A 21,536-nucleotide genomic window follows, 5' to 3' on the forward strand; every position below is an offset into this window, starting at 1 on the left:
ATCTTACTGCAAGGCTTCACTGGGATACCTTAGTTTCAAGGTAAGAATGCCTCTCTATTAGGGCCAGCCTGTGGCTCACTTGGGAGAGTGTGATGCTGATAACACCAAGGCCACGGGTTCGGATCCCTATATAGGGATGGCTGGTTAGCTCACTTCAGAGAGCATGGTGCTGACAACACCAAGTCAAGGGTTAAGATCCCCTTACCGGTCATCTTTTATGAAAAAAAAAAAAAAAAAGAATGCCTCTCTATTTATACTAAGTATAGCAAGGGAGGATGAAAATGTTTCTCCAGTTCCTTTTCTGAGAAAATCTAAGATGATACTAACACAACTACCTTGGTTTTCACATCCTTTGGTGTACAGGGCACCAGTAAACAAATCCTCATACTCACACAGAAACACACACAGCATCCTGTGAATATCTGACTGACGGGAAAAGGATTAAGAGAGGAGAAATTCTTCAAACTGTAGAGACAGTGTGGGCAAGAGTGGCTCCACTAAAAAATCTGAAGCTCTTTGACATCCAAGGCTTTAATTCTGTAATATTCTGACATAATTCAAAAGTGAATTTGAGTATCAAACTGAATAAGTGGCCTAGTATCAAACAATAAACACATGTTAATAGTTCAAGCCACAAGCAAGCTTTTCTTTGATCCCAGACACCCTATTCCTTTTGTTTCCCCATCCTTTGTGCTCAATCACCTTTCAACCACATTCCTTCTGGCCTAAACTGCTATTTGTAGTGGGGGAGGGAAGGGTGAGGAGAAAGGGAATGCAGTCCATTCAGATGCATTCCTCTAGTTGTTTTTACAGGCTCAGAGCATAAAGCCCTCCTACAGATGACCTTTGGAACTAGGCTCTGTTGCTAATTCTGAGAGGAAGAAGGCAGAGGAGACGGAGAGAATGAGGAATCTATTCCTTCCTCATCAATCCCCACTCACTAAAGCTTGGGCTCAACAAGTAAAAACAACGTCTGGTCAAACTAAAACCATAATTAAAAATATTAAAACAGGAGTGCAGAAGGACCTAAGAAGCTTAAAATTATACAATGAAGTAAACTTTTCAAAAAATGAAATTCATGTATTAAAGAAATCAGAAAGGAGAGAAAAAAAGAAACACAGGCAGATAAAAGCCAACTCTCAATTATCCATGCTAACGGAGAGAGGAGGGAAAGGGAGAGGTCAAATAGATTAAAGAAACCCATATATTATACAAAAATATTTTGGCAAATACTTGCAAATTCTTCCACCAAACCTTTTCCAGGACAACTAACAAACAGTAAAATGACTAAAATTTTCACCTCCTCTCCCTTCCCACCCTCTGACTAGAGGTACTCCCAAGCAGCAAAATGGCTAAAGGGTGGGTGGGCAGTATTAGGAGGGGGAGGAGGGGAAGAAAAGGAAAAGCAAGGGGCTTGGTTAATTCATAAATGGAATAATGTGCCCCTGAATAATTGAGAGCTTCAATTTGGAAATAAATACAAGAAAAAGCCTGAAATAATAATAACCTATTTGCATACCTGTAACTTGGTCTTTCACCCAAATATAAGGATAAATTCATTCTTTAAAGGGGAAAAAAGGAAAAGGAGACTAAATAAATGTTATCCTTTAAGTATGAAACTGATGCATCAATGTACAACTAGTTGCCCCACAATATTGTTTCAGTCCTTCTAAGGTACAAATTTTTGTTTCTAAGTGCCTCTGAATGCAAGCTACTGTTTACTATTTTGCTATCTAGCACATAAATTTCCTATTGTCCATCCTCAAATTAGAATCTAGGCTCAGTTATCATTATTTTTAGAACATCCCCATTCAAAAATTTAGAGCAACTTAAAGAAGGAATACATTGATATTTGAATGTTTCAACCATGTTAGTCTGACAACTAAACACTAAATGTCTCTAATGGAAAATTTCTACAATGCATACCTACCACTGAAGAATCTCAAAATTTCAAAATAAACAGTTAAATCTTCAAAGTATGCTGTTAAAAAGGTAGCACCCCATTTTATATGTTAAGTAAAATGAGGGACAGTGAAGTACAACATGAAACTAATAGATCTTTGGGGTCAATTCAAATACTGCCAATCGGTTTAAATACACTATTCAAATTATCACATTATAGAAATGCACGAAATTTTTTCATTTAGTTTTATTTCACATTAAAACATAAAAATAAAAAACATGTTATGTTTCCATCGTCTTGTACTAACATTTAAAGGATAATTTCTGTTCCTTTCTGTTCTTTAGGAGGCACTGTCTCCATACATACTCAGCTAATTCTTGATCCCTGCCCTCATCCTCCATCTCCCTCCACCCATCTGTCAAATAGTTATAATGATCTGAAAAGAACTGTATAAAAATTCTTTATCATTTTATTTTGTTGGCTTTTCAAAGTAAATTTAGATATGTTATATCCTTATTTCTTATAATATGATATATTCATATTATATCTCATATACCTTTAAGATATAATCATATATATTTTACAGTCTTTTTTCTGAATCTCAAAATACATGAAATAATTAGAGTCAGATATCAAAAAAGTTACAATGCCTATTTATAAAGCCATACACATATCAGCTGCCATTACAAAGAACCTCTAAGGGGCTGTCAATTTTAGGAGGGACACTACTTGTTATTGTATTTTGCTTCAGTTAAGTGAATCATCTGTTAAACTGTGGAGGTCTTCAGTTATACAGAGATTACATTTTAACAGGACTTGACCTGAATACTTAAAGCTTGCCTGACAAAATGCAAAAACCATAATCAATTGAATAAACAGTTAACACCACTTTTACCCTTATGGTCAGGATCCCTGAGAATAGAGATATTGTTATTGAGATAAAAGACTCAGGAATCTGCTACACAATGGGAAGACTGTTTCAAAACTACGTCATACTATGTCATAAAAAAATGAGGGGTGGTATGACTAATGGCTTACTTATGTGCAATTGTTGTTAACCGTTCATCGTTTACTGCTCTCCGAACTTCAGCACGGTGGCGTTCTGTTGAGATGCTATGAAGAAAAATAGCCATTATAGAACTCTGCCAAGCAGGCAGCTCTTTTCTATGCTTTTATTAATGTTTAAGTCAATATTTTGTTTGATGGGGATGGGGGAGAGGGACAAGATTGCTTTTTGAAAAGATATCGACAGGAGCCTAATACAAGCGTACTTCAAAAAGCTCGTGGAAAAATAGAACTAAAAGATAATATGAATCTCTGCATGAACTTTTTGAAGTACCCTCGTATACATATTCAAATGTTTTAAAGTCTTAGAAAAGGATTCATACTAATTCTGTATAAAGGCAGAAAGAATTAGTAGCAAATTAGAAATCACAGGAAGACAAATTCAGCCTGATATAAGGCATTACTACCAAATCTCAGAAATGTCAGACTATGGACAAGATTAGCAGTGCTTCCTGTTACCTAAATTTGCAAATAGATGCTGAATGAACTCCTAATCATGACTGCTGCGAAGAGGATTTTGGCACTCAAAAGAAATTCTTCTTCTAAAGCTTAAGAGTCTATAATTTTATGTTCAGTGAATATAATAAAGAAATGAGAGTGGCAAGATAATGTTTCCTGTGGCTATATGCTATGAAACCTGACACCAGCGTAACACTTCTTTATTACTCAACACTTCAGCTGTGTACCTTCTACGTTGTATTATCAATGGTAAGAATGTGCTTGTATTACTCCTGATTCAACATATGTAAAATTAATAATACTAACAACTAAAAACAAAAACAAAAAAAACTACACCCATTCCATTCATAAATACTTAATAAAATGAATACCACTCTTCCAATTATATGCTTTACTACTAAGGCTAAATCTATAGCATGGACCAAAACATTTAAGGGGCCAGAAAGTGGAATTTATGAGGAAATAAAAACAACAAACAAAAAATATAAATTGTTAACCATGAAAACAATAAGACTGAGAATTTGGCTTAATAACATCCCTATATTAATGTTAATTAAATAATAGGAAGAGCTCTTTACATATTTTCACTTAAAAAAAGAATAGGACAAATGGTTTTAAATGTAGAAAGTTAAAACAGGACATTTTCTGAAAAAGCTCAAGATATTAGAATGGATCAAGGAAACTTTAAGGAACCCCTTCACTAGAACTGTTTATTGAATTCAAGGGTCACTATAGCAGGAAGCTGAAGGGACAGATGATGCTTAAGGCTATGACTACATAATCACCCACTTACATAAATTAAGGTATTTTCCTTGCATCCTCTTCTTCCCTCTAATGAATTCCAGTTGCTGCCAGCTCTTCTTTCCTTCACCTATGTCAAAAGTACCTCCCCTTCCCAGGTGGCCCAAAACAAAAATAACCTGCCCTACCCTTTCTGATTGATTACACAATAAATGGTAAATAAATTACACAATTTTCTGTAATAAAGCACACAATTTGAACACCTCTGTTCTTCAACTAAAGAACTTAATTCGAGAGTGAAAAGTAATGAAACCCCTCAAAATGAAATTTCTAGAGTTACATCTCACAAACTTTTATGATAGTTTACCTAAGAACTTTTGAGAGTTCTCCAAGAAGATCTTTCTTTTCCTTGGTGAGATCTCCCTGTGCCCGAAGTGCACTGATAACTCCAGCATATGCCTCCAATTCTAAAAGAAGAAAATTACTTTATCAAGATACACCTTTAATATTTTTAAACCATGGCTATGTATAGTGAAAATTCAGGCCAAGAAACCTAAAAATCAATCAAATCAAGAGTTTTTAATTTTTCTTTTCAAAAATTTTATCTCATAGCAGATTAAAATGTGGCTTTCATAATTTTATATCATTTTGTTTTTCATTGCCTCACAGAAGTTATGTATGTAAAATGTTTAGGTAGAAAAACCTAACAGTAGATATTTTGTGTCATATATTATCACTGAAGAACATTTTAACTCAGATATTATCAACAACTGGGAGCAAGCTCCAAGTGATATAATAAGGCTGATAAAATAAAGTTTTAGCATTATTAAAAGGTACCTTCACTGATCAACCCTTGAAATAATTCCTTAGGCCTGCCTGAGAATTCAAACTGTATTCCAACTCCCTCCTGTGTATGTAAAAGTACGATGCAACTGAAAATATACTGGAACAGAAGATTCTGGCTCCAACACTGCCACTTACTAGGTGTGTGATCTTGGGCAAGTCCGTTCTCATCTTTGAACCTGTTTCCTTATCTAGAAGGGACTGTGTAGATCTAAGATCCTCTGCATCTATAAAAACTACTAAAAATGACTAGTAGGAGACATGAAATGTTCTTACAGCAACCAGGACATTATATACTGAATCCTAATATCAGACAGTTTCATTTCACTCTTTCCACAGAGGAAAACCATTATGAAATGAAACTGTCAGTCCCTAGAACTGGTTAAAATATAAAACCTCAAGGGCCCCCAATGAACCATGCATGCCTCCCAGTGTAGCCTTTGTGTACTTTCTTTGTATAGTCCTCTCCCACACTAACTGTAGTCTTGGCATGTGGCTTGCTTTGGCCAACAGAACATCAGCAAACACGATGCAAATAGACGCTTGCTCAGCACTTGCACAAGGGTCCTTGCTCTCTCGGAACTTTGAGATCATGAAGTTGTGAAGGAACCTGGAATGAAAGGCCACATGAAAAGAGAGGCCAAGCCATCTCAGCTGAGCCTAGTCCCCAGCTAAGCTACTAGCTCAATACAGCCACAAGAGAGCTCAGACAAAGCCAGCAACCAAAAGATGGCGAGAAATGATAAAAATAGTTGTTGTTTTAAACCATTAACACTATGAAACCAGTATATATGAGCAAAACAGAACGGTGGGACTAAACGTCCAAACTAGAGTTATCTTTATACTCAAGTTGCTACAAGTATTTTCTATTTGCCAATGCCTGACACACAACAATAAATGTGAGCCAAATAATGAATATATGCATGCCGGCAGACTGGGTACTACACCAATAATAAACTAATAGTCTCATTCAGTACAAATTATTCACAGTTCTAACTGTCAAAAGGAAGCTTTATATAGGAGAGTGGGCTGACTACATTAAATAGAAATGTTTGATCCACCTGAATTACCCTAAGTATAAACGTCCTGCATGTTCAATCTGTACTGGATACTGTGTAGACATTTCATGGGATCTCTCTTCAGGGATAAAGCTCTGCTACTCTGGAGTAGTAAAGGAAATAGTTAGTTCCAAAAAACGTATTTCAGGTTTTATCAGACCCAGAATAGGGCTCAGAAAGGCACTGGAGATAACCAACTAATAATTCACTAAAAGTTTATGCCCCCATTTACGGAATATTTTATTTAACAAATCAATATTGAGTCCTATTATATACACCGTTATAGTGTGCTAAGTCCTGCCCACAAGGAGTTAACTCTAGAATAGAGCTACAGTGAAACAAGTCATCAGACAATTATGATACAGTTTACATTCAGTGGGAAAGGCACAAAGGAGAAACACATCCTCTAGTCTGGAAGCATACATAAGCTTTAATCAGACAGAGAACTATGTTTCAGGCAGGGCAAGGGCAAGAATGGAAATGTGTAAAAGGAAGAAACAGTAAAAGAGGAGATAATGGTTCATATTATTCTAGTAACAGTGTGACTATGTTTGAGAGTTTTATACTAAGGGTAGTAAAAATATGTCTATACTTGGATAGTAACTATTTTAAACCAAACTACTAATTGAACATTACTACTACAAGGTACCATGGAGAATATTTATTGGAAAAAAACAAAGCCCCTATCTTCAAGATGGTTAAAATCCAACAAAGGACCTAAGAAATATAAACAAATCACTATTATAAAGATTTTAGTTCACATATGAGAATAGAGAAAGATAAAAATGGAAAACTAGGGCCTGCCTGTGGCTCACTTGGGAGAGTTGGTGCTGATAACACCAAGGCCACGGGTTCAGAACCCTATATAAGGATGGCCGGTTAGCTCACTTAGAAGAGCATGGTGCTGACAACACCAAGTCAAGGGTTGGGATCCCCTTACCGGTCATCTTTTAAAAAAAAAAAGAAAAAGAAAAAGAAAACTAGTTTGTGGCCAGATGAGAAAAGCGTCTAATTCCACTCTAAAAATTTTTTATTTGATAGGACTAAATAACTGATTGATTGTGGAAGTAATGGCAGAATGAAGGAGTCATGTTTTGCAATTTGCAAAATGTTTAAGAGAATGGCAATGCCATGAAAAGAAATGGAGATGCCAAAGAGAGAAAGTGGTTTGAGCAAAAAGAAAAAGAAGTTTACCTTTGACCTGTGGAATTTATGGTGATCAAGACATTATTTCAAAGAAAACAAAATTAACTAAAGAAATTTGACAAATATTTCTGATATTCCAAGTCTCATTTCAAGTCTAATCACAAAGCCCAGGAAGGAAATTAAGAGGTAGCAATCTCACATGCACAAAACTGGGACTCAGTTATCACAGCTATACAATCCCAGGCACTTTCTTTCTCCAGAAATTCACTCGTTGCAAAAAAAAAAAAAACCCTTATTAGCTTCCCAACCTCCTTCACATTTGTTGATGTCCATTTTGATGGTTATTCTCAGATCCTGACATATCTCAAACACAGTCGAATTTCTGATAGTATTTTTGGTTCCATTCTATGGCAGTGTTAATTTGAATAACACATGAGTATAATGAAATAATAAACAAATAGGAAAAACTAGAAAACAAAAGATTTGCCAAAATGTTTTTATAAAGCCCTCAACTCGTTCCATTTAAACTATTCAGACATTCAATTATATTATTGTCCATAAAGCCCCATGTTAGAGTTACAGCTCAGGAATGGTCATAAAAATAGAGCAAGGGAGAGGCAGGCCAGAAGGAAGGAAGCATTTATCACTGGTACGTTCGGTATACCATAAAGAAATTCTCCATGCCAATTTCTTTATACTTAATTATGTAAAATCTAAGTGCTTAACAACTTACATTAAAATGATTTATAACTATTTTTAAAAGGAAAAAACTAATTTTTAAAATATTTTAAGTTAATTCTTAAAGACAGTACTTTCCCTAAACTTCGGGCCTACAGCTATACTTGCCGGCAATTCAAAGTTTCATTGTTATGATAATGAACGAACCTGTGGGGAGGAAGTCTTTTGGTAAATCACTGTCAGGGCTCACCTGCCAAAGTGAAAAGTTCATTGAAGATAACATTACCATGTAGGGTGGCTGTTTTCTTTCACATAGAAGAAAATCTCTAGTAGCATTACCCACACAGCTCTGACTAAAATCAGAGATAAATTTAGACTTAAAGGTTACCATTTTTATATTTAAACACAATCTCTTGTTTAAAGGTCCCCAAAACCAAGAAATCCAATCCAATCTACTGCCTTTGTGATCTGTTCCTCTGCAATTATTTTTGCTATGAAATAAATACGAGTCAAACTTTACAATCTGCAGCTAGCAAGTTATATTAACTGCATGTAAGTGTGTGGAAAACTATCTTCAAATAAGTGCTAAAAGTCTGGATACACGGTTAAAAAAATATATAAAGGAATGTTTGACACCCCAGCCATAACTCACCCCCCCCCAAAAAAAAACCAACTCTTTTTGACTTGGTAAAATACAATGCTAAGAAACAGTTTGAAATACTCATAGAGGTCTGAGTGGAAATAAAAAAGGCAAGAGTTATTAGCAGGCAGAGCCAGAGCAGCTATGATTCTGATTTACATACAGGACTTCACAGCAAAGGTTTCCCTTGGAATTAGAAATTCAGCTGCAAATAAATAAATGTCTGAAAGCATCTGCTTTAAACACTATATACTCACACTTCAGGAACTGTGTAAAGCCCTTTATATATACTGTTAATACATATAACAAGCTAATGAGGCAGATATTATTACCATTCGTTTACAAGTATCAACAAATTTAAGGAGATTAAATAACTTGTTCTCCGTCACAGGGGTCGTTAGTAATAGGACCAAGACCCGAGGTATGTATGAATTCAAGACCCACACTTTCCCCTTCAAAATCATAGCTATTTAAATAATTCATATCCACTGCCAATACGTTTATTGTTCTTTTTCAAATTATTTTTTCATTTACTTCAATTATTGTGCTAGCCCGAGGCTGCAGTGGTAAATGAGACAATATGTTCCTTATAGTCTAAGAATTTCTCAACCAAGGATCCTCATTTGAATCACAGAACACAGAAAATGATTTGAGTAACTCTTTCTCAATTTTCCCAAGGATGGTACATACCTAATACCATTCTAGATGCATAGGAGAAGTTAATTCACTACATACAATGGATGCCTTGGCATTAAGCGCTTAATTCTCTCCCTAAATGCTGGTTGAGAAAAACAACAATAAAGGGAAAAAGCACTAAAAAATAAATTATAAGTGTAAAGTGTGTTTTATTATTGATAATAAAATATAATTTGGAAAAGTGAGCACAGCTTATATTAACGTAGAATTAAGAAACAGTATGTAATTTACCCATAAATTTATAAAGGTTAAGAGTATGCTAGTGAGACTGAAAGCATATTCCCTGAGTTCAAATACTGACTCCATGACTTACTATCAGCATTACCCTGGGTTCTAAGCTTCATCTGGTAAAATGGAGGCCGAAGTGGGGGGGAAGAAACCCTTACCTTTTAGGTTTGAGTGAGAATTAAATGAGATGTTGAATGTAAGGGACTCAGAATAGCCAAGTAGCCCTCTGTAACTCTTAGATACTATTATTGTTGTGATTCATGTACCTACTACATACAAAGCACTATGCTAGGCACTGGAAAAACAACAATGAGTAAGATGGGGACTATACTTCCAAAGAATTTCTAATGTAGCAAGAAATATGACATCCATGCAGACAGCCATGACACAAACAGAAGGGAAAAGTATCATAGAGAGATATAAAACATCAAAAATGAAAATCATACCCAATTTTCGAAGAATCCTTTTGCATTCATCTCTGCTGAGATCCAAAAGGGTTGGCCACACAACAGGCATTGCTGCTTCTGTTTAGTAGCCCCAAAGAGCTTGTCTTCCCTACCAGAACAAAAAACCAAAATATCAAATTACCAAAATACATTCAAATGGCTACTCACCCAGTTATCCATCCACCGGATAAGAAGTAAAAACAGTAAGATACCTCACAATCCTTTTTCATCAGCACACTTTCCAACTTCTGACAAATGAAGAATTAAACAACCATTTGAGAGCTTACCATTCCAGCCTACCACAGTGAAAAGAGTCAAAGGCTTTAGAGTGAGACACCTCTACGTTCTAGTTCCAGCTTTTCATCTTACTGGTTGTGTGATCCTGGGTAAATCGTTCTCTCTGAGCCTAAGTTTTACACATCTATAAAACAGAGGTAATACCACCCAGTTTGTTATGAGTATTAAAGCACACTGTATGTAACGTTCTTTCGTGGTGTCTGGCATGTAATTTAGTAAACAGGCACTACAACCTGTGTAACCTTGGGCAAGTTACTTGACTTCTGTCGGATTCCACACTTAAGAGTTACATGAGAATATGTAAAGCTCCTAGCACATTATTTGGGTTCATGGAACTTAACAAAGAACTTTCTCAAGTCTTAACAATGAACTATGAATTTAGAACCTGTAGTCATTAGATAACCATTTACCAAAAGTTTAGATACCAGGAACCAACTTCGTACTGGGAATTCCCTCGTCTAAAGGACAAAAGACAGGATTGGGGGCTTACACAATACCTGCTTAGCACACGGTAGACCAGCTGTAAATATTTGTTAAATGGATAAATGAACGGCTGACGGGAGTGAGTAAAATGAATGAATGAATGAATGAACGGGCTCACTGCCTAGCCTAGCAGTAAGACACCGAACCGAAAAAACTGCTATATCCAGTTCTAGGAGCCGAGGCTGCTAACTCCAACTCTACGCCCTGAGTTGAGCCCCCTCCCCCTACTTCCCATAGTCCTCTCAACTCAAAACCAAGGAGAACTGGACTGCGCGCCCCAGACGGCAGGATGACATAAAGAAAAGGGGTGGGGAAGAGGAAGAAGGGGCAGAGTCAAGGAATCCGCTCCCTCCACAAGTCAGTCCCCGCCTCCCGACAGGATCTTAGAGGCGGCCGGCAACCGCCCGAATCAAGCACCACGTCACGGCATCCTGACTTGTCCCCGCCGGTAGACACCACCGCGGGGCCGCATCGCATCGGACCTGGGCAGTAGTTGGAGCCTGCTCGGGGAACCGAGATCTCGTATAATCCTTCCCCCACTCAAGTGTCAGAAGGCAAGCCCGCCCCGCCCCCTCTCCAAACACGCACTCTCGCAGCACCACTACAAGAGCAGCCAGCCCAGGCTTCTCACCCGTGCCTCTCAGCGCCGATCCCAATGTCAAGCCCACGACCCAAGCCCCTTGGGGCCCGTAGCTGGTGTCAGGGGCCCCCGCCGGCATCCGCGCCTCGTTCCCTCCTCCACCGAGAGGACAACGGAGAGAGAGGAGGTGCGCGGACAGCCAGCCAGACGACCTGGACTCACCCGGAAGCTCCCAGAACTGGACCCCGGGGTCCCAGCACCAGGCCTGCCATAGTCCCCCTCAGTCCATCTCAGGGAGCCCCACGATCCCGTTAGGAAACAACGGAGGATGGCGCTGGGTACCCAAAGCCGTGCTCCGAATGCTTGGCCCGGCGCTCCTCTAGCCTGGTTGGCCTGCCAGCTCTTCCCAGGACCCTGCCTGAGAGTCACCCACCTGCCCGGCCTTTCGCGGCTCATCTAAAAGGCTCCTCCGCCAAGACTAAGGGACACCAGGAATTGGGTTTGTTTGCAGTGCCTCAGAAGGGGCAAGATGGCGACAGGTATGAGGGCGCAGGCGCAGCGGCGCGCAGCCAGCCGGGAGGTGTAGTTCGCCCTTCCCGCCCTTCGGAGAACGGACACCAAAAGGCCTCCATTTATCCTGTCCCTCTTTTCCACCGCTTTATGAAAGGAACAGACATCGCGGAGGGTGCTGGGAGTTGTGGTCCTAAGACACGGTCCATCCTCTTTCGCTTCAGGTTTGCCGTAGCACGCGCAAGGAAGTCTGGGGTTGTAGTTTCCTTGGAGAAACTACATACCCCCCTCTCTCTGGCTTCGCGCGCCTCTCCTCCGGTGCTGTCTCCCAGCCAATCGGCTGCGCGCTCCGCTACGTGTAGCGTCACACGTAGCAGCAAAGATGGCGTCGGCAGCTGGAGCTGCGGCTTTGCGGCGACCTTTAGCCAGGTTAGGGAGGTAGGAAGGCAGCTTTGTCCCTGAAGCCCCATTGAGGATTAGAATCGGATTTCTCAGAATCATGGAGGCAGTTATCAACGGCCTTTAGTACCTCATACGGCAGCTCGAAGAGAGATAATCCACGCTACGAGAACTGACGCAGGGGACATCGCTGTTTCCCGTACCCGATCTGGAGTTACAGAGTCGCAAGTAGAGAAGGGGAACCCAAGCGTTCTCGACTTCGGGTTCCTCCACGTGTGAAGTGAGAATGATACTGATATCTCGTGGTATATCTGTCAAAGGCAAGAAGGAAAAGGGATTTATTTGAGGTCCTACGACGTGGTAGGTTCACCCTCAGACTTTGTTCTTAATCACACGACAATTTTGTGGAGAAGGTCTTGTCGCCTCGATTTTACCTGAGAAAAGGGGTCCAATTTATAGTTACTTGCGGCCACAAAATCGAAGCCAGTGCCTGGTACTGTTGAAGATCCAATCAAGTTTTGTGGTTGCCTTCCCTCTTTAAGTTTTGTGCTTTTGACAACATCGGATCCGGTAGAAATGCTCGAGTCAAAAGGAGTTTTTAATGTGCGTTCTCCTATTAACATAGTTTCTTTCTTGAAAAATGGGGTTAATACTACCCTATGGGGATGTTGTGATACACAATGTAGGTAAGAATTCTTTATAAATTGTGAACCACTATGCAAATGTGTGTGACTGTTCATGTTCGTGAATGAAGCAGAATTAGGAAGAGAAAATAAGTAACAGCGTTTAAATTTCCTACTACTACTTGCCCATTAGCTAAAAATACTCTCCGACGTCTAAGAAAATTATTGTTATTGTTGAAACCCAAGCCTGCACCTTCAGAAAATGGTGAAGTGGGACAGATTAATCTTGTGGCCCTCCCTTCACTCTCTCTCTGATCTTGCAGGGCGTCCTGTTTTGAGGCCAATTGCTTAAGAACTCTTGGAAAGATGGTAAATGAAATGTTAATAGAAGATTTTGTAATTTTATATACCTTCTTTGATTTGAGCTTCGCAATATCTCAGTGAGGTAGGTATAATTAAAGTCCCCCATGTCATGAATGAGAAAAACACAGATGTTCAAGAACTCACCCACTTACACACAGCTAGGAATTGAAGAGAGCTGGGCTTTATAACCCAAGGTCTTCTGACCTCCAAGTGTCCTTTCCTCTACAAGGAATGTCAAAATGACAGGTAATGGAGTAGAAATGGAAAGACAAGGGTCTTATAAAACTGACCCTGATCATAAGAAGTGACATTAGTGATGAATTATTTTAACTAATCTTTGTGCTTACTAGATGCCAAGTACTGTTCTAAGCATTTTACGTAATAACTCAGTCCTTACAACTACTTTATGTGGTAGAAACTATAATTATCCTTAATTACAAATGAGGCAACTGAGGCATAGGAAGGAGGTTAAATAGTTTGCCTAAAGTCACATATAAGTAAATGGTAAAGCCAGGATTTAAACCTAAGCAGTTTGGCCTCAGAGCCTATGGTCTAGACCAGTGGTTCTCAAACCTTAATGTTCAATAGGAACCACCTACAGATCTTGGTAAAGTGCAAATTTTGATTGTGTAGGTCTGGGGTAGGGCCTAGATCCTGTACAAGAGTACTTGAAAAAGTTCATGGAAAAGATTCATATTATCTTTAAATTCTATTTTTCCACCAACTTTTTGAACCACCCTCATAGCATCCCAGTTCCAGTACCAAAGTTTGATCTGGTTATCATTGCTAAATAACATTACTGCAAAACTGGCCCAGAACAACAATACTTGTTTTCATTCATGAATCTGCAATTTGAGCCCAGGTTGGCAGGGACACTGGCCATTTTTGGAAAATACTGCAACAGAGTCAAACCAATATTTAAATTTAGGTCTGGCTCCAAAGCCCATACTTCTCCCACTGTATCATTCTGTCTTTCTTGGATGAATATTAAATTTGAAAACCAAAATGATCTGTGTACAAATGAAGAATTAAAAGGGAAAATGGTCAATCTAAAAGCAAACTACATGGAGCAGCATACTAGCTCCATGCTAACATTATGGTAAAAGTAGATCTGGGTGATCACTGTAAAAAAATTTATGTTGTATAGCATTAGAGTAATTCTAAAGGTTAGATATGTCTTTTCTGTCCTTCTAAAAATGATTTTAGTTAAACATTAAAGAACTTAGATATAATAAAGTTTATTCATTATTGAGTACTCACTGTGGCTGAAGCCCTATGCCAGGGTCTGGAGAAACATGAATAAACATGATCACTGCCCTTCAAAACTCATAATTTAGTTGGGGAGACAGACACATAGACAGATAATTGCCATATAATACGGTGTCGATGGTATTATGAAGTTGTGAGAAAAGCATTAAGGAACCATTAACTCTTCCTGGAAGCTAGTAAGGAAAGGTCACCAAGAAGACAATATTTAGGCAGGGGCTTAAAAGAAAGAAGTTCAAAAGACAAAGGAGGAAAGGGTGTTCAAAGCAGAGAAAGAAACAGTAGTGGCAAACTCATAGGCATAAACATTGGAATTTGGGGAAATGCATGCATTTCAGTTTAGCTAGGTGGGGGGACAGGATGGCCTTATTACCACTGATTGGAGGTGAAAGTCCTGACTCTCCACTAGGCCTTGTCTGGTATCTCATCATCACCAGGTGCAGGTGGAATTACATGTTCCGCATGTGGTATCTGCTGATGAGGGGAAGGGCGAAGTATTAGGAGAGGCCTTGTTACTCCCCATTGAGAATGAAAGTGCAAGCTCTCCACTCTGTCTTCTCTGACTTGAACCCAGGAGGTGGAAGAAGGAGTTGGGTGGAAGTCTAAGCTCTCCACTTGGCCTTTGCTGGTGGGGGTCAGGGGTAGGGCTGTGGTTTTTCAGTGGTATTTGGCTGTAGTAGAGCATTATTGTCTGAAAGTTTTCTGTCTTGCGAGGCTGCTGCTTTCCTGGTCCTTTGACTAGAGAAAGCAAACTTTTCATGGGGCTTTTCAAAAAAAAATTTCTGGGTTGCCAGCTTCTCCAGTACCCAACCTGGGATATATAAGACAGAAAGAAAACCCAGGGAACTTACCACCATGTATTCCTTGGGTCCTAGGTCCTTAACTGGTCTGCCTTCTCCCTACCTTTCAGGATTTTTTTGTGTATGTTTTATGTATAATGTTTTATATATAATATCCAGGGTTTTTAGCTGTACCAAGCAGGAGGGATAGGGAAAAGTAAATATACTCCATCTTTCTATAAGTGGAAGTGTCAGGTCAATTGATTTTTTACAAAGATGTAAAGGCAATGATCTGTGAAAGACATTGTTATAAGAATGAAAAGGTTGGCTACAGCCTGGGAGAAAAATACTTACAAAACACTTATCTCATGAAGAACTTATATTCCAAGTAAGGATACAACCCAACTACCATGGAAACAGTATTTATATTCTACATTTTTTTTTGCAGCTGGTATAGGGAATGAACCCTGTTTACCTTGGTATTATCAGCACTAGGCTCTAACCAACTGAGCTAAACGGCCAGCCCTATATTCTACATTATTAAGGAAACAATAAATTATGTTTGTTATACTGGGAAAGTGGAGGTAGATTTATTAGAAAACATTCATTTACTGAAATATTTATTGATTTCTCTTTTGTGTCCTAGGCACATGGAATACAAAGATACTGGGCCTCTGCCCTCAAGCAGCTCAGTACCTAGTAGAAGGAACAGTTATCTCAATGCAGTCAGATAGTTACCTAAAGTGTGGCATGAAACAGGTGCCTTGGGAACCTAGAGGAAGAAGCCTCTGACTGGCTGGTGTGTGAGGAGGGAAGGCTTCTTTTTAGGGAGAAATTTGGGCAAAGTCTCTTGGATGAATAGCAGAGTGCTACAGCAACTTCTCAAAGCTTGGTTTCCATTCCTCCACTTTTTCTTTTACACTTTTATCTTCATTTTCACAGCTTCAAATATTATGTCTAATATCTCAAAATGGAATGGCATTTTCTCCTAAAGCTGAAGATTCACATGTTCAACTTCAGGAGAAAGAATGACCCAACAATTTCATTCGTATCTAAATATCTTAGAGAAATTCATATATTTCAATAGGAGACATGAACAAGAATATTGACAACAAACTGTTTACATGATCAGAAACAACCCAAATGATCATCAGCGGAAGAATGGGTGAAAAAATTGTGATATATTCACACAATGGAAAAACAACAGTTAAAATGAATGAAGTACAGCAACATGCAACAATATGGATGACTCTTAGCAATATAAATGAAAACAATTCTAAAATATTACATACAACATAATATACTTTTTTATGGTATAGAATAGTTAAATTACCATACAGTAAAATTTTAATTAAAATACAGTACAGAAACCTGTTTCTGGAGTACAGTTCCATAAATTTTAACACATACATAGATTTTGTAACCACCATCACAATCAAGATATAGAACAATTAAAGAGTGTGGGTAAAGTCAGTTATTCCCAGAGCATATGGAGTGGGCGTGAGGGTGGGCTTGGTTTCAGAGGATGATAAAAGGAGCAAAATCACAGATGCTCACTAAAATAAACCATGGTAATGTGTAATAATAGTGATTAAAATGTCCATACCCTTCGATGGGATTTAGAACACCCTACCAATATATGGCACCTTGGCATATTGAATATTTTAAGCTGAAGGAATTAGAGAATATGGCAGATGCAAGAAGATCTCCCTGACCTACCCTTGCCCTTCTCCCCTAAAACAGGTCATAAGACCCTCTTGTGAGAGGTATCCCTATACCCAGAGGAAAGAAACATCCTTATCTCCAAGATGGAGGGACACCAAGAGCAATCTGAACAAACAGGCCTTGTTAAGTTTCCCCCAGTTTATTACACTTAGCTCATATCCCCTTTGTCCTATCGTATTTTTCCATGCTTTTCTACCCTTCATCAAACCTAGCATAAAAATGCTGAGGTTTAACCATTTCTTTGGGCCTTCATTTTCTTATGAAGGCTCCTATGTCATGTAAAACTTAAATTAAATAAATGTGAATGCTTTTGTTAATCTGTCTTTTGTTACCAGCCAAGAACTTAGAAGGGTAGAAGGAAAAGATATATTTCCTCCCCTATACTTTTGATCTAGGATTCCCATGTGTGGGAATAATCCAAAATATGAGTGAAGTTATGTTTACAGAGATTTAAATTTCAGTGCCATCAAAAACTTGAAGACAACATAATTATCTCACAATAGAAAATATTAACATATCCCACACACCTACTCAATATGTAGTCATTTAAAATGACAATTACAAATAACATCAAGGAAAATGCTTAGTAAGTGGAAAAAGTATATACATGTGAATATCAAAAATAATGGAAGAAAATATGTACAAACATTAACACATTAGGGTGGTACAGCTATGGTTGATTCTTTTTTCTCTGTTTTCCAAGTTTCCTTTTAAGTACTTATGGTATTATTATTTAATAATGTATTTTTTAAAACTTACCATATTAGAATTCTTCATTCTCCTAAGTATGGAGTAGGCCAAAATTAAGAAACTGCTATATTAGTTGACTAATGATTTGGGCTAAGGTCATAGAACCTCAGAGCTAGAAGAAACCTCAGAGATAAACCAGTTTAATCCCCTCATTTTACAGAAGAAGAGTCAAACCCAGAGAGGTAAAATAACTTATACAAAGTCATACAGGAACCAGGGGGCAGGTCTTCTGATTCTCAGGCTAACATACCTTACACTGAACCAATCAATTAAGATTTGGAATTTTGTGGGATTGTCTGCTTTAATGAAAACACATCCTCAAGTTCAAGTTGACATCCATTCTTCCATTACTAATTCAGATTAAACCAGCTGCTATCACTTTTGTTGGAGAAGTGATGTTTTCAAAAAGTATTAAAAATATAGTGGCATTTAGGTTCTTCCCCTTCACATTCTTGCACATCTTTTCTTTACAAGCAATTTATTGAATAAATGCAGAGGAAGCTCAGATCTGGCTAAATTAAGCAGACCAATGTAAAGTCTCTTTACTTCTTTGGGTATCAGCTTCCTCATTCATTCAGTGAATGACTGCCAGGCCCCATGCCAGGCCCTGCCTGGAGATATAAAAATGAATAAGGTACAACCTTTATCCTCTTGGAGTTCACAGTTGAGAGGGGAAGACAGACATGCAGATAGTTCTATAAACCATAAGAGAAGGTGATAACACAAGACATTTATAAAGGTACTTAAAAAATGCTATGGAGAGAAGAAGAAAAGAAGGATTCTTTCCATCACAGAAGGCTTCATAGCAGAAGTAGCATCTGGGATGGGCCTCAGAAGGTCAACAGAATTTTACTGGGCAGAGATGTGAAGAGAGAATATCAACAATATCAAGGCAGAGGAAAAAGGAGAAGCAAAGGCATGGAGAAATAAAAGGACATATGGAATGTCCACCTCAAAAAGCAAAATGAGGGATGTTAGACTCTTAATGGTCCTCTATCAGGAGTGCTTGCCAGAATAACTTGGGGAACTCTATTAAGTTTCAGAAGATTGTGGTGTTTACCTTTGGATAAAAGCCTTAGACCCTGTATGGCTACTGAGGTCTTGTCTATGCCCTAAAAGTTTCTGGGTTTGTGATTACCACAGTATCTCACGAGAGAGCACCAGATTTAACACAAGTTACTGCCATTTAATCCATTTTGGAACTGAAGTGGCAAAAAAATGTGCTCTGGACAGTGATTTGACACTGATGAATGGCTTGATCATTCAAAAGCCAAAGGGAATTGCAAATGAAAATAGAAATAAAGACATAGTCTCACACATTGAGTTTTCACTAGTTTATTTTATTTTATTTATTTTTTTTGTAAAAAGGGCACTTTTTTTTAGGTTCACCCGAGTGCTAAGTTGCCTCAGGTAAGAAGCTGATGGTAATCAGTAATCATCCAAGGTGAGAGCCAATATATTTCATAAAGATGGAAATAATAACCCTGTCAGAAATAGAAATTAGCTGTCATGGCAGAGGGGGCTATAAATCCAAACATAATATTCAACTTGTCTTCACCTCAGAGAGTTTCCAGCTGTTTATGACGTTCTGCTGTGATTTGCCAGAGATGAAATGCATTTTTTAAAACTCTGCTCCAGCCAGCTGAATGAAAGCTTGGAGCCGTATTCTCTTTCAAGAAGTGTTGAGCACTTGTGGAGCCTGCAGAGAAATGGTAGAACATTTCCACTTTCTTGTCAGTTCCAATTAAGATTTTTTCCTTGCAACCCTGGAGCTGACCGTTATTTTCTAAGTGAGCTAGTGGAAGATCAGGTCAGGTCCCTCTTGGGTTGAAAGGACATTTGTTGAGATGCTATGGGATTTAAACTTATCACTTCAAGGTCAGCAATTCAAATCCGAGCCTTGTTAAAGGCAGAGGTAATAAAGGAACACACACTTCTGGAGAGCCCAGAGAGTATATGTGTTGAGAACTGATTGTGCTTGTATGAGTATGTACACATACACACACAACACACATACATCCTGCACTGAAGCATGCAAGGCAATCAGTGGTGATAGTAGTTATCTTACCAGATTATAATTAGATTGGAGACTCCTTGAGAGCAAGGACTGAGGCTTTTTGAGTTCTGAATCCCCAGAAGTGTTAAATTAATGAATGGCATGTTGAATCCAAGAAGATAGTGATATGGGCATGTGGCAATGTCTTCCCCCAGTCATAACAGACTGCCTAAGGTTCCTCAAACAGGCTTCAAACCTTCACACCCTGCCCGGTGGCTGTACCCCTTCCCTTCTTCCTCTGCCCACAATGCCTTTATCCCATCCTTTCTTCCACCTCCTTGCCTTTCTAAATCTGTCAAAATCCTTCTCATTCTTTATAGTCCATCACACTATTTTTTGAAAATAACTCTCTTAAGCACAAATGAGAGCAGGGAATGTTCTTCGAAGTCAGAACTGGATTTGAATCCCAATTCTACAGCTTTCAAGTCCTTGAACAAGTTACATCACTTCTTTGTGCTTCCATTTCCTCCAGATTGGTTTTTGGGAAGATTTAATGTGATAAAATATTTAAAGCACCTAACTCAGTGATTGGCACAGGATAGATTATCAATGAGTAACTGTAAGCCTCATTCACCTTCCTCTGTGAAACCCAGCTCAGCGCTTAATAAATGTTAGCTCCCCATGCTTGCACATTCTTTAACACCTCTCTTAGGTTTCTTTGCCCCACTCTACCACTCCTTTATCAGATATAAGTGCCTCATCCTCTGTTCCATAGTTCCTTGTTTATGCCTCTTTTCTAGCACTTACTATAGGCTGACTTGTGCTATAACTCATTGTGTTTCTCTCCCCCATAGGCTGTAGTATCTTAAGGGCAGTATCTTCAGCTGCTAGCACAGGGCCTAGGTTAAGACAGACATTCCATAAATGGTTGTCTAATTGAAATAACATTTAATCCAGGCTTCCAGGAGGCAAAGTGAGCATGTCTTCTCCCAATAAGTGCTGAATGGTCTAAGTAGCAAGAAGGAAATTCCCCTGGAATTAAGTGGTTCACAGTTGATTGCTGTCTGTCCAGCCCAAGTAAGCAGAGCCTCAACTTCCAGATGTCTTTGTTTCTCCCACTTCCAGCCTAGCCAGGTCAGAGGAACAGTCCCATAAGAGTAACTCAATATATCTCTTTTTTTGCTGATTTGATTAGAGTGTGAAATACTTTCTTTGGAGAAAATGTACAAGAGTGAGGTTTTTCTCTGCTTTTGCAAGGGACAGAAGGTGAGGGTGAGAGAGGAAAATTAAAGTGAGAGGAAAATCTATTGTACCTCAGCAGATGAAGAACATATATAGCCAACATAACAGATATTGTCCTGGGTCAAGACTCCAGAGCTTGAACCATGAAGGACTCTATACCTTTGAATTGATCTTAGGAAAAGAAACAGAAGCAAGAAAACCCAAAAAACAAAAAAGAAAAGGAAAGAAAGCTTTCCCAGAAACTGTTCTTTGCAGTGATATCATACCAATGAAGAACTGGGAGCAAGCTAAAAATTCAATCCAATTCAACAAATATTTTCTGAACTAGTAAGTGCAGGGCACTGGAGTTATGGAGATACTGGTGAAGTTAGACCTCTAACCTTAATCTATTCATTCAGTTATTTTCTTCCTTGGGAAAAACACAATGTTTCAGTCAGTGTTCAACTAAGGAAGCAGAACTACTATGAGTTAAGGAGTAAGTGATTTATTATAGGAATGTGAACTTACACAATTGTGTGATTAGCTGGGGAAGTGCTGCTCTGAAAGTGGGAGGAAGCGGTAATAAGTAGAATCACCAACCAGTCAATCCCAGAAGAAGCCAAGCACACCCAGCTGCTGTA

The 21,536-nt window shown here is 38.7% G+C and overlaps 1 protein-coding gene and 1 long non-coding RNA gene across 13 annotated transcripts in view; one reads left to right on the forward strand and one right to left on the reverse strand.

The window, feature by feature from the left end:
• The window catches only part of EMSY (EMSY transcriptional repressor, BRCA2 interacting), an 83,901-nt gene extending 72,111 nt beyond the window's left edge, over positions 1 to 11,790 (reverse strand). For 8 of the 12 annotated variants that reach the window (XM_063094007.1, XM_063094004.1, XM_063094001.1 and 5 more), the window contains exons 1-5: positions 11,697 to 11,790; positions 9,904 to 10,012; positions 4,536 to 4,635; positions 2,942 to 3,016; positions 1,520 to 1,561 (exon numbers count right to left, since the gene is read on the reverse strand). In XM_063094007.1, the coding sequence (XP_062950077.1) occupies positions 1,520 to 1,561; positions 2,942 to 3,016; positions 4,536 to 4,635; positions 9,904 to 9,973 (287 nt within the window). In that variant the 5' untranslated portion in view covers positions 9,974 to 10,012; positions 11,697 to 11,790. The remainder of the gene's footprint in view (positions 1 to 1,519; positions 1,562 to 2,941; positions 3,017 to 4,535; positions 4,636 to 9,903; positions 10,013 to 11,696) is intronic. The other 4 variants (XM_063094006.1, XM_063094000.1, XM_063093997.1 and 1 more) reach the window with 2 other exon arrangements.
• A 365-nt stretch (positions 11,791 to 12,155) lies between these two features.
• Positions 12,156 to 18,948, forward strand: LOC134375596 (uncharacterized). Its single transcript, XR_010023407.1, has 3 exons — positions 12,156 to 12,858; positions 13,119 to 13,240; positions 15,850 to 18,948. It is a non-coding gene; the product is annotated as an uncharacterized LOC134375596 (long non-coding RNA).
• The last annotated feature ends 2,588 nt before the right edge of the window (positions 18,949 to 21,536 follow it).

The sequence above is a fragment of the Cynocephalus volans genome, chromosome 4 (assembly GCF_027409185.1).
Source record: "Cynocephalus volans isolate mCynVol1 chromosome 4, mCynVol1.pri, whole genome shotgun sequence".
Taxonomy (NCBI): Eukaryota; Metazoa; Chordata; class Mammalia; order Dermoptera; family Cynocephalidae; genus Cynocephalus; species Cynocephalus volans.